Source organism: Etheostoma spectabile, chromosome 2 (assembly GCF_008692095.1).
Source record: "Etheostoma spectabile isolate EspeVRDwgs_2016 chromosome 2, UIUC_Espe_1.0, whole genome shotgun sequence".
In the NCBI taxonomy this organism is placed as follows: domain Eukaryota; kingdom Metazoa; phylum Chordata; class Actinopteri; order Perciformes; family Percidae; genus Etheostoma; species Etheostoma spectabile.
Genome location: NC_045734.1, coordinates 17117854 through 17130353, shown reverse-complemented (window position 1 = coordinate 17130353; position 12500 = coordinate 17117854). Strand labels below are relative to the sequence as shown.

General features: G+C 39.0%; 1 protein-coding gene across 3 annotated transcripts; it reads right to left on the bottom strand.

Annotated features, from left to right (window-relative positions):
* Nucleotides 1-593: 593 nt before the first annotated feature.
* Nucleotides 594-11601, bottom strand: suz12b (SUZ12 polycomb repressive complex 2 subunit b). Of its 3 annotated transcripts, none has more exons than XM_032525392.1 (17): nucleotides 11272-11601; nucleotides 10870-11014; nucleotides 10217-10263; nucleotides 10074-10138; nucleotides 9828-9896; nucleotides 9611-9660; nucleotides 8675-8760; nucleotides 8356-8587; nucleotides 7989-8094; nucleotides 7800-7905; nucleotides 7494-7671; nucleotides 6051-6139; nucleotides 5565-5708; nucleotides 4566-4723; nucleotides 3852-4050; nucleotides 2687-2760; nucleotides 594-2301 (listed from the first exon to the last, which is right to left on the bottom strand). In XM_032525392.1, the coding sequence occupies exons 1-17, from the start codon at nucleotides 11284-11286 to the stop codon at nucleotides 1989-1991; spliced, it is 2076 nt and encodes a 691-aa protein (XP_032381283.1). In that variant the 5' UTR covers nucleotides 11287-11601; the 3' UTR covers nucleotides 594-1988. The 3 variants fall into 3 exon arrangements, with proteins under 3 accessions (XP_032381283.1, XP_032381275.1, XP_032381266.1); XM_032525384.1 differs by having other exon boundaries at nucleotides 2681-2760; nucleotides 6051-6136; XM_032525375.1 differs by having other exon boundaries at nucleotides 2681-2760; nucleotides 11272-11600.
* Nucleotides 11602-12500: the final 899 nt, after the last annotated feature.

The window sequence follows — 12500 nt, the reverse complement described above, 5'->3', positions numbered from 1 at the left end:
TTGAGTAATTCATATTCAGTGTTGCCTTGTGTGAACATGTATAAAACAGTTCTGATTTTGAAAGGTCATTGGGAGTGGAATAAATTATTTTTCTATAAGCTATTGTAGGTCTACGGTCAGTTTTTTTTTGTTGCACTGTGCTGGTAGCAGGAGCTCAGTCTGTAGGAAGTTGGGTTGGGGAGATTTGCTGGTTAAAGTCCCCATACAGACCCAAGTACGCAGTGTGGATTGGTAGCTAGTGATATGTCAGTTCACCTCTTGGGCACTGCCAGGTGCTCTTGAGCAACATTACATTACCACCATGAATAAGGTCAAATTAATTTTATTTCTTTAAATATAAAAATTAAAAAAAAAAAAAAAAAAAAAAATATCACCCTTGCCAGAGTGTACAGTTCACACTTTTTTAACAGGGTGTTTTAACAATAATAGTAAATATGTCTCCCATTTTCCAGATGAATACAGAAACCTTCCATAAATAATGGAGGGAGGGAAAATATATTGTTTGGTTGTCCTCAAGGAAAGTCTGATGAAATAATGAGTGGTGATGATTACCAATTAATGTGCACACTACAAAAAACTGTTGCTTTTTTCCCCTCTCTTCAAAACTTGTTGTGAAATGAACAAAAGAAAAGATGCTAAATAATATAAAGAACTAAGAGACTGATGAAAATATCTGCCTTTGGCATAAATTGCACCTATCAAGACAGAAAACTAACTTATATATTGCTTTGAGAGTAGAACTACAATCTGTTACTTATTGGATTCAGAACAGGGCACAGCTAAACACCTGACGTGATTACATGTAAACACATTTTCTGTCAATAGCTACTGATACGCAGAACCCATCCTGCAACATGTTTAAAATGTGATTGCAACAAACCTCAAAGTTGAAAAACTACAGGTCATCAGAAAACTTGACTTTTATATCTTTAATACTATGCACTTTGAACGAAACAGGGGGCGATGTGCTGCTGGTTCTTTCAGTAAATCTTTTTTCCCTGGCTTTCAAGGAGATGGTTAACTTTTTCCTGCTAAATATGTCTCATCTTGGTCAGAAAGCACAGGGGAGACACTTTGTTTCTCTCACTTTGACTCTAGAGGCCAGCCAGCCAGCCAGCCATCCACCCCCCGAACAACAACCCAGGCCACTTATGTAGGCTATGATGAAACCTGTGCGTGGAGCCTCCACAAAAGCATAAAAATGGCCTTTAGGGGGTGATGAAGAGTTTTAGCATGGACCCAAATCAGAATTTATTCTTTTGTTCAGGAATCAAATTATACAGTACATCACTATTGCCATGGCAACCTACCAGCAAAACCCACAATTCATTCATTTCGGGGCCTAACACAAGCCTTACAGGCTTTATATACTCTAGACATTTATGCCAATAGTGTAGATTTTTACTGTTACTGTAGGACCCTTCAAATTAAATGTCATTCACAACAGTGAAATCAAACCCACTAATATTTCTCCACCGACAGAAGCTGCATTTAACAATTGGCGCAGCATAAATTGAAGAAAAAAAAATTCAAGGTAAGATTTCTAAATACAAACACCAAGTGCTAAAATAATCAGCTAAAAGGATAAGTTGTCAACAAGGTTATTGTGTATGTGTACAAATAATCAAGAGTGACAATGTTACCAGTACAGTTTTAACTGTAGTCTTGATACACTTGTCCACATCAAAAGACAGTTTGTTCACTCTCTCACCTAAAGACTTCAGTGGCTCCTACAAAATGCATATTTAGTAGGTTCAACTTACATCACCCAGTCCTCAAATCCCTGGTTTGTAAATGTGGGCAATTTACTTTTATATTGTTCATATTTGGTTCAGTTCTCAAGTTCCAAAAACTTGTTTACCTTGTATACTGGTCTGCTTCAGGTCAGATTCGGCGCAGACCAGTGCTCCCACTTATCTAAGCACCAAAGGGTTGGTAATGTTCATTGAAGAAGGAAACAAAACAATTGTTGTTCCATCCATCCTACATCAGTCCGTTAGTGAGCTTTTTGTCCTCTTGCCCTGTTTCCCTCCAGTGGAGGTGACGGCATTGCCATTGTAGGATCCTGCTGATACCACAGTATGGTCCTGCTGCTGCTCCTCTGTGTCTGGAAGCTCTTCTTGGATCTGTCGCAGACGAGCCATGGCACGGTCAATAGTGGCTGTGCTTACCAGGTTGAAGTCGTGCATGCTGACCAGATGCAGGAGGAAGTTGCGACAGAGGTTGCGGCGGATGATGTGAGCACCAGTGTTCTCCGCAAACAGCATGATGGCTTGATTCATCTGGTTGTCTGCTATGAATCTGCAGGGGAAAATGGAGAGGAGCTTTGTTCCCAGTGTTTCAATAGACTGATGGGACATGAGTAGCTGTAAGTACAATACAACTACTGTATATGTGACTAAACTGATGCCACAGCTCCAAGAGGTATATTTTACATGTGAGGGATTACAAGTGGATCTAAATTCTTTGGATTTGGTTTCAATCTGTAGCAACCTTCCTGTTTGACAGCGTGTCATTTCTGCTTTTCAACAGCAACATAATTCTCGTCTGAGCTTAGACAAGTTAACCATCAAAAATAAAACTGCGTGAATACGCACATTACCCAACCCTTATATTGCTTAAATCTCAGCTCCATGAATACTGTATGAGGATGGAGTAATGTCTACCATATCCGACATACCCATACTTCATGACGTGCAGGTTCCACAACTTCATCACTTCTTTCTCTCCCTCATTGACATCTGTGAACTCATCCAGTTGCTGTAAGTAAAAGAAAACCACAAACATTTACAAATTACGGTATGATACAATTAAAGTGATGGAATACCTTGGCACCATGGCCCCTAACACTATAATTTATGTCAAGTTTAAAACCTTGGCTGTGATGTCAGCAAATACTCCAACGCCTGTGATCAGATTGTAATGAAGTTTGGTCTTGAAAGCAACAGAACAACTTAAGGATGATCAATTCATTTGAGGCCTTTCCTGTTTGCCCTGATGTGACATTACTGTAATATTGATAGCAACTACAGCAAGTAATGTTAGCAGGTTCTGGAAATCAATACTGAAGTGATACAAATGTTGTGCAAGAGCTAGCTGAAGAAGTGTTCAATTGGCAATTATTTTTGCTCTGAGCACCTCAAAGTTATTTATGGCGTGTGGGGCTGACCCAAAAGCTTTGACGCTGTTGCCGCGGTAATCCAACACCAACATCAATTTTCCTAAACTTCATTTTCACCTCCCATTCAATATTTTCTTCTATGGGCACCTCAGAAATACTTTTTCCTACCACATTCTATTTAAAAAAACATTGCAAGAGTGATTGTAATTCAGAAGATTACTAAACATTTTTCCTTTGTTTGATTTCATTACTGGGCTCTTGCTACTTATATAAATTAAGTAAACAGACCTGTATTCATTTTTTTTTATTATTTCAGGCTGAATCAATGATACAGTAACTGATAAACAACTACACAAGATGCAGTTTTCCAATCATAGTGCTGTGCTTTCAGCCAATCTCAAAGCATTATGATGTAAGCTAAAGTGTACATTGTGTTACAAGATGACAGCCAAACCATTAAAATTGATGAGCTGTCTTTTCGCGTACCGACAGGATGTAAAGTAGACTCTTATGTTCTCCTTAAATTGAAACACATTTCAACAACATTGTAAACCATCTCAGTCTTTACCAAAGACTTTAACCACCACCTCTCAAGTCAGCCAAGCTGAGATTCTCTGGACGCTTCAGTTAGTGGGAGTAACTAAAGATATGTACATTTATGGGTGTCTCCATAAGTGGTTTGACAACTTTCAACAGTGAAGTCAGACACAATGAGTAAAGGGCTCCTCACCGTGGCAGTCTTCTCTCTGAGCCATTCTGGATCTCTCTCGTCCTCGCTGTCCTCCTCCATCTCCTGGGGCCGCAGGGGCATGCAGCTGTCACTGTGGAAGTAGAGGCGGTTGTGTCCGCTGACATAGGTCCTCTGCTGCTCCAACTCTCCATCCTCAGACTCCAGGAACTCCGACAGACTCGGTTTGGTTCTCTTGGGCCTAGGAGAATGGGGGAGAGAACGCAAATCCCGCGTGTACACAATGAATGTTGGAATTTCAAATCTTTCACATTCTCTAGATATCACCATGTCAGAAATGTAAACTTAATTATATTTTAACCAGGACCATTATTATTTGGAAGGTAGTTTGTGAAAAATAAGATATGAGATTAAGTAGGCCACCACCATGGTTTTTAATGTGTTGGATACATTAAATAAGTATCAAATTGGACTCTGTATAGGCAGGATTGGTATAGATTGGATCCTAGTGCACCTATATCAGAAGTTTGGATTTTAATTTCCCCCACACTTTTATTTTTAAATCACCACACCAGTATACAAAATCTTTTTAGGTTCACCTTGTTGCCAAGTGCCACACACTGCTCATGAACAGTTCATTAAAGTCAATTCATTACCAAACCAAATGAAATTAAATAGAAAATAGGTGATTACATTGTCTGACATGCTTATACTTTGAATTTAAAAACTGCTTTTGAACGGAGGTCACAGGTTTACCTGCAAACCAGTATGTGAGTGACGGCAGTCCTCTTAACTGGGCCATTGCGGCTAAAAGCAAAGCCGGGTTGGCTGTGGATGTCCTGAGGGTTGCCAACGTACGAGCCGTCATAGCACTCATTGATGGACACATCTATCCTTGCTCCTTTGGGGTGAGGCTGCAGATTATAAAAAAAATAAAAAGAGAGAAAGAATAAACATCAGTGAAATTTTACATGAAATTTGCCTGATACTTACTGTGATCAAGGGGAACCAGGAACTCACTGTCAAGGTTAGAAGGGAAAGCCAGATTATGTTTTGGATTAGGGCTGGGCCATAAGGCCAAAATCTTTGTAAGCGAACACAAACCATTGTCCAAATGACGTTAACGCAGTTGGCCACTGTTTCTTTAACATCATGAGAGAACAAAAATATACGATTGGCATATTATCACAATATATAGTCTCATAATCCCTCAGCCCTACTAAGTTTCTGTCTAAAAAAGGGTTGGGTATTGTTTGGGTTTTTTCTGATACCGGTGCTAAAATTTTACTTTTAAAACTGTGCCGGAACCGATGCTTTTAAAAAGTTTTTTATTTTATTTTTAAAGGATCACAAAATGACAGCCAACAGCATTTAAGAAGGTTTTTTTATTGCTAAGGCCAGAGGGTCAAAATTAGATGTAATAACCATAACTTATAATAACCAGTAAATTGCTGCTAAATGACAATCACTAGATGGAAAAAGGGTATTTTAAAATAACTTTGAATGCATCACGAGGCTGGCGAGGCGAGTTTCAAGTGAACGCTCCATGTTTCTTCTTTTTCCAAAAACGGCAGCTTCGGACTGTTACGTCCCGGTGAAATACGGTCACACCGTTTAACATTAGCTGCGAGCATTTTAACCCAATGGTGACCAGAACCCCCACATAGTATCTTTGGCTAGCCCAACCACACACACACACACACACACACACACACACACACACACTAATTACCAAAAACACATTCAGTTCCTTACCACATAGTTGAAGATGAAGCGGGAGTGGGAGAGTTTGAGGTGCTTGAGCAGGCTGTAGAGTTTGCTGCAGTTCAGGGTACACCAGGGACAGTGAAGATCATCTCTTGCCTCGGTTTGCTGCCGCGTGTTATTGTTGTACAAGAACTGAACACGGACACATGACATTGGTTACAAGGTAAACTAGAGAAGGTAAACCTCCAGCAGATGTTAATGGATGATTCTATTCTAGCATAACAGAGTTACTGTCACATTTTGTTACACAAACCCTAAGATTTGAGTGCCCAATAGGGTCACCAGTGTAAGCTATATTTATGAATCTTGCGCTAGTCTTGCTAGGCAATGACAAACCACGGTCTCAAAACGTGACAGTAATTCCAAACACTTTTTTAAATAACGCAACAAAAAAAAAAAAAGCCATCTCACCAAAAGACTCTAGTAAATCAGTGCCCCAGGCTCAGTTGTGTTTCTTACTTTAGTGTGGTGTACCTGATAAAATATACGTAGCTTCTGCCGCGGCTCACACAGGACCTGCTCTTTCCTCGTCTGAATGTCTGTGCTGACTGACTCTTTCACTGCTGATGGGAACAGATGGACAGGTTATTTCTTGGTGAATCACCAAATCATGAATCTGATTTGACACATTCAAGATGTATTCGAGGGAAATGCAAAAATTGCATAGTTCGCCCCATAACATCAAGACTTGAAATGACAAGCACACACACATATCACTGTTGCTAAAGCCCCTTTCAGACATGGAACATGCAACATCGCTGGCTTACACGGGTCTTATTTGTGCCAATAGTCTATTATGGGTCTGTTCAAAAGATGACAGGATCATTACAGTAAGGGCAGAAATGCTTGGCTGTGTCTTTGGCTCCTTCCTCCTTACTACCACAACAGCTGAAATGAAAGGTTAATTTGCAAAAACATATTTTTTTATTTATTTTCCTAAATATTTTTGTTTTCTTTTAGCAATCCTGGAAAATCAATCAAACTTGCGTTGGATTTTTCTGATAAGACATGTGAAATGATTTATAATTTTCATATATCGTCAATCAAAAAAAATCAAAAACTGGTGTTGGTTAATTTAAGAATGATTTTTGTCTGTTTTTGCAAATTAATTCTTCAAATGTAATAAGAGGAAGGGAACATAGTGTGCTTTTTTGCAGTTGTACTAATGTTTTTCTGTGGCTTAAATACCATCATGCATCTTGGGTGCTGAAGGGAGCCTCGACCACACTTGCCTAAGCATCCCTGTAGACATCCCAATATATCGGCTTATACATTTCTTTAATAATTAGAACATATAGAATATGGCTGCATATTTTACACAGCCTGAACCGAGTTAAACACAATAATACACTAGTATTCAAACATTTGCTTGATACTCATAGATACATATTTCTACAAAAACATGACTCTGGGCCTTTTTTTTTTTCAAAAAAGAGTGACATGTTAAAGTTTTTAGCACATTCATGGAACGAAGTTCATGTCTCAAAAGAATTCATCAGCTATGACTCATAGGGTGCCTTTTGCCAGATTTTGTTACAAATAGACCATCCCACACCAATATCACAGCGGTGAAAAATGCAAAACTATGACCCATTCAACTTTGCTCAGAGAATCTGGAATGAAATAAATAATCTTCAGTTCTTTGCTTGGTGTCCTTCATGAAGAGGTTTGCAGCTATTTTATAAAGCAGAAGGTGGAATTGTTAACTATTAATGTCCCCTCCATTATCTGTGGATTTTTTCTGCCTCCTGCTCTTAAATGTTACATTGATTGCAATTTAAGATGTCATAAAATTAACTTTCAAATACTGCGGTTTCCACACAACAATATTAATAGAAATCCTCAACATCACAGCATATTTCTAATTCAGCCACATCCTAAAACAGTCAAGCTACCCTGTGGTGCTTTTGAACTTACTCATGAGGGCAGCTCGGTGATTGCTGGTTCTAGTCTCCATGGGGCTGGAGCTGTCGGAGTTGCGTGTAGCAAGGGGTTTTGCCACGGGAGCAGTGGACTTTCCGCTAGCATCACCTGTCCAACGCAGCATAAACTGCAATGTGGGGCCCTGAGAAAATGTCTCAAATGGTGGCAGTCTCTGTGGGACAGCCAATAATGGTCAGTAATGTGGTGATGTGAAGAGATATGATAAGATATGAAAGGGAGAGCCAAAAAAGGAGAAAACCCTCACACGCTTCATGCCAACATGTACAAACCCTACCATACCTTTCCATCAAGAATGGTTTCCCACGTAGCTCGCTTCTTGCTGACAGGGCTGTCCTCCATCCCTTGCATCGACACCTCATATTCCCCATCCAACAGCTGCAATCTCCTGCAGAGAACAGGTCAAAAGCAGGGATTTTAAGATACAGTCAAAAGGAATGGCAAAAGTGATATTAAAGCTTAAAACCTTACCTATTCTTATCAAAGACCGTCATCTGTGCAACAAAGGTCTCTGTGGTCTCTCCCTCATCTCTATGGGATGAACTTCTCTTCTTTCTACTAGGGGTATCTGTAACATCTTTACACACAAAAAAATAAAGATAAGAGAAAATTCATATCCAACCAGCAACTGTTTTAGTTACATCCAGAATTATTTTATTACATGATGCGTCCAGAGGAAGACTCCTTGCAACCAGCAGCGTACTGTGGCCCACTCCGGCACTATTATAGTCTGCCTATGCTGATCTGATTACAAAATGCAGTTTTCAATCATTCCTCCCAATAAAAACAGTACTACGGCAAAAACAGAGCACAAAAAAGTTCAACGTGGATTTCCTACCAATGTTCTCGTTGGCCTCTCCGTTGACCAGACCATTAGTATCCCTCCTCCCTGTGCGTGACACCCTGAACAGGAGCGAGTAGGACTTGACCATGTGGCTGTTGCTGGGCTCAAACTCGTTGCTGGATACCAGTAAGGAAGGGTGGGAGCCAGGCTTGGTTTGGTTACTGTCAGGATTCAAAGGCACCTGCTTTTTACCTGTAGGCACTTGCTTTATCGGGCAGCTGACATCCTGAAAGAAAATAACCAAACTTATTTAAGCAAGATGAAATAACTTGCTACTTAAGTGAGCGACTGCCTCAAAAATATTTTACTTTACCTTGCGTTTTTTATGGCAGACTTTGACAAGTAGCACCTCTAAGGACACAGAATTTTGTTCATTTTCTGAATTCTGAGATGGCTTTTCTGTATGGCAACAAAAAGAGTTCAGTGTAAATCACTTTGTTTATTTTTGATACACAACACAATCCAAGATAACATTTAAGTGGAATACAAATTTTATTGGTATCTCTATGTAAGGCTGATAATCTATTGGTAGACTATACAAAATGGTTCTGCGTTACTTAGTAAGTGTCCACTCCTTTTGTTACCAGTAGTAACATGTTTAAGCAAACTACTGATTCAACACAAATCTTTAGCATGCTAGCAGTTGATGACTGAAGTTGGGTGATATCATGGCAACACAGCCATTCATTCTTCATTCTGGTTTTCATCTTATTTTGTATGTAACACAAAAAATCCTGAATACATAATTCTAACAGTATCCAGGTTCTGCATGCAGTTGTGTCTTGACCTCTCACCCATTATATTCTGTACAGAGAATGATCAGGAACACGAATGAGGTGTTGCCATTGGGGTATAAAATCAGCACCAGCAAAATGTTGGTAAAATATGCAAATGGGTGGCAGATATGCTTCCCTCATCAGCCAAAAACAAAATGGTAATCTATTGAGTGTCTGGTACAATTTGAACATTCAATAGCCATTTGGCTGGTGGACAAAAGTTAATTTTGAACCCTGGTTGCCATGCAACATTATTCCGTTATACCATGTGGTGTTAACATGCACCAGGACCAAAGACCTGATGATAACCAGTATACTAGTGTGCATGTAAACGTACACTCAATGGCAACTAGTTATTGACCTGACAACAATGAGAGCATGACTAAGTTTAAAAAAAAATTCTGATGCATTTGTGAGTGTTTCCTTTTTAAACAAATATACAACACACAGGTGCTTGAGTAAAATCTTCTTACCATCCTTATGGAAGAACCCAGTGAAGGTTAATTGTAGATGTGAAGACAAGCTGAAGAACCAACAGAAAAATGGACAGGTGAAATTGGGTCACCTCAAGTGCTCCAACTATTAATATGAATGGTCATAAGTTATGTCAATACGGTCTATCTGGTATTTTAGTCCCTAAATGTCCAGCAATAAAAAAGGGGCAGATCAACTCCTGTACAGCCTCATTACCTTGGAGAATCCTGCTCTCCCTTCATCCTCTCAACTGTCTGCAACATATCATCAACTTTGAATGTTTTCCTGGGAGGAAGGATAAGTCACACAGGTTCAAAAATAATTCATTAATACTGTAACATAACATAAATTAGATGATTATAAACATTGTAGGTATGAATCACCATTTTAAACTCTGTTGGTGAATCTTCATATATATCAAAAATAGCTTAACTGAAGACACCATCCGATTTCATTTCATACCTTTTGGCATTTGTTCGACCGTTTCTGTGAGACATGAAGGTGAGAGTCCTGTGCAAAAATACGGGCTGAAAAGGAAAAGAAAAGAATGAATCACTCATTTTAAGTAGGCTGACTAATCAATGCATTGACTTTAATTCACTTACTGCAATTAAATTCCTAGTGCGTAGGAATCTGTATATCTGAGTTGGTTCTGAAAATAGAAAAAAGTGTTATGGTACGTTTAGTTTGGACCCTATCGCACAGTTCCATCCCATCAATACGTTTCCTGGATAACTTAGCAATGTTTGACCAGGAATCCACTTAAATGAAACAGGAGTACCACTACTAAAAGAGCTTTTCTTGTTTTACAGCTTCTGGTTTGAGACCAACGTCTTAATCAGTCTGCTGTCACTTTCACTGTGTCAGCATCTGAGACTCTACACCATATTATTACTAATACATGTCAAAAGAAGGTGCGTTAACAGGTGGTCGTTGATTGAGCAAAACACCCAACAACCAAATAAAAACTGAACACATGTTTAACAATTCATGAGTTTATTGATTCCAGAATTGCTATGTATAAAAGTTAGCATTAGATTCGTTTAACTTTAGTTATAACAAACAATACCCGGAGCTCCTAAGAGTGCCAGATAAACCATGGAAGCCTGTCAACCAAAAGCAGTTATTGAAAACTAAATACCGGTAAGTAACAGTGAAGTTAAGCGGGTAGCTAAATGTTTAAGTGCATGGGAAAGTTATTATCGTGTTACCAAACTAGAAAAGTTGCATTAGAAAGTGGCGAGTAGTGAAATCTCACTTTCAAAGGCCTGTAGGAACAGCTCATGGTCGGCCTGAATCTGCTCCATCTTCGGCTTCTTCACAGAGTTCATCATTGCTGATGAGGCGGGGTACACAGCGCCGTTAGCTTTGCAACTCGCCGCACTCATAATATGACCGGAGTTCTACGAGTGAAACAACAGCACATGCTAACACATACATTATTACAAAACAAATGGTGTCACTACAACATGTTAGCTTAGCCAGTAGGCAAATACTAGCGTTAGCAGTCGAGCTAGCTAGCTCAGCTAAAAGCACGATGCTAACATGTTAGATAGCTTGGTATTTCAGCGTAGTATCTATTCGTTTAGTCAGACTACGATTAACAAAAATCCAAAAATCGGCATGTCGTAAATATTGTGCATATATAAAAGAAACCCACCCTGGCCGATGGCATTAATTTGTTAGCCTCGCTGCCTCCAGCACAAGCCTGGCAGACTCAACAGCAGAGACCCATGAAGATGAAGAGGAGGCGACGAGACGCTGGCTACTTTGCTAGCAATGCTAGCATGGTTACTAGAAAAAACAAACCTCCGTATGCCTGAGGTTCCCCTGCTTTCAGCTGTCACGAATATCGTTTGATATCGACACTGGTTGGAGTATTTCGGATCAAATTGTTGATTATTTATCTGTAATTTATTGTCGGTGTTGTTTCCTTCAATTTGTACTGAACAACAGAGCAGTAGTCAGGTGTCAGCCAATAGAAGATGGACTAAGAGAATCCAGCGCTGTGATTGGCTGCTGATCTCCGGAGATGACATACAACCCGCTCTCGCTCTCTGCGATTTTGCGGGAAATCGAGTTTATCATTATAATATGTTTATTAAACATAGCACCTTTTTATAGAACCAAGTTAAAAAAAAGTGCTTTACAAGAGTAAAATTTAAAAATAACAGAAAAGACAATAAACACAACCAGCATTAAAAAGGAATGAAATAAAATTTGAAATAAAAAAATAAAAACCGAAAAAACACAATTTTTCAAAGCGTTAACAGAGACCACAGAACGCATGACAATAAGAAGGGCGTTCCACAGTGTCGGACAGATGTCTATGGTCGGAGCCACCACTTCAAAGGCACGCTCACTTGTTTTTTAGTCAAGTGCGAGGGACAACCAGTAAGCCCTCGAGACCTACCGGTACTACCCGTATATATAATATATTATAATATTATCAGAGATATTTTTTAAAACATATCAAGACAACCCTGCAACTAAAACTCTCTTGAGCAGCTCCTTCAGCAGCAGACTGATACCCCCACGGTGTAAGAAGGAGACTCTACTGTCAGACTCTACAACACCTGCACTACCTGATAGTGTTGTAGTTTCTGTTCCTGTTTTTCATTTAATCCACACACTCTCTGTATATCTTTATCTGTATTTATATTGTTCGATAACAAGTACTTAATTTTTCCATATCATTCATGGTCACTGGTAAATATAACTTATATTATGGTTACCTACTTTTGCTTTATAACTTTAATTACATATTCAATATAATATAAAGTATTATCTTATCTTATCTTATCTTATTCATTTGAAACTTGAATATCATGACTGTACTTTGTTAAATTTATTTCAGGAAAAAAAACTATAGTCTGCAGTAAAGTCATT

Bases quoted from the DNA above. Each gene is read 5' to 3' on its own strand.
- suz12b (XM_032525375.1), bottom strand. The intron at 9,661-9,827 runs GTAATGAGGCTG...TTGGTTCTTCAG, and splicing joins GGAGAGCAGGATTCTCCAAG to CTTGTCTTCACATCTACAAT. The intron at 4,051-4,565 runs GTAAACCTGTGA...CCATTCTCCTAG, and splicing joins ACTCACATACTGGTTTGCAG to GCCCAAGAGAACCAAACCGA.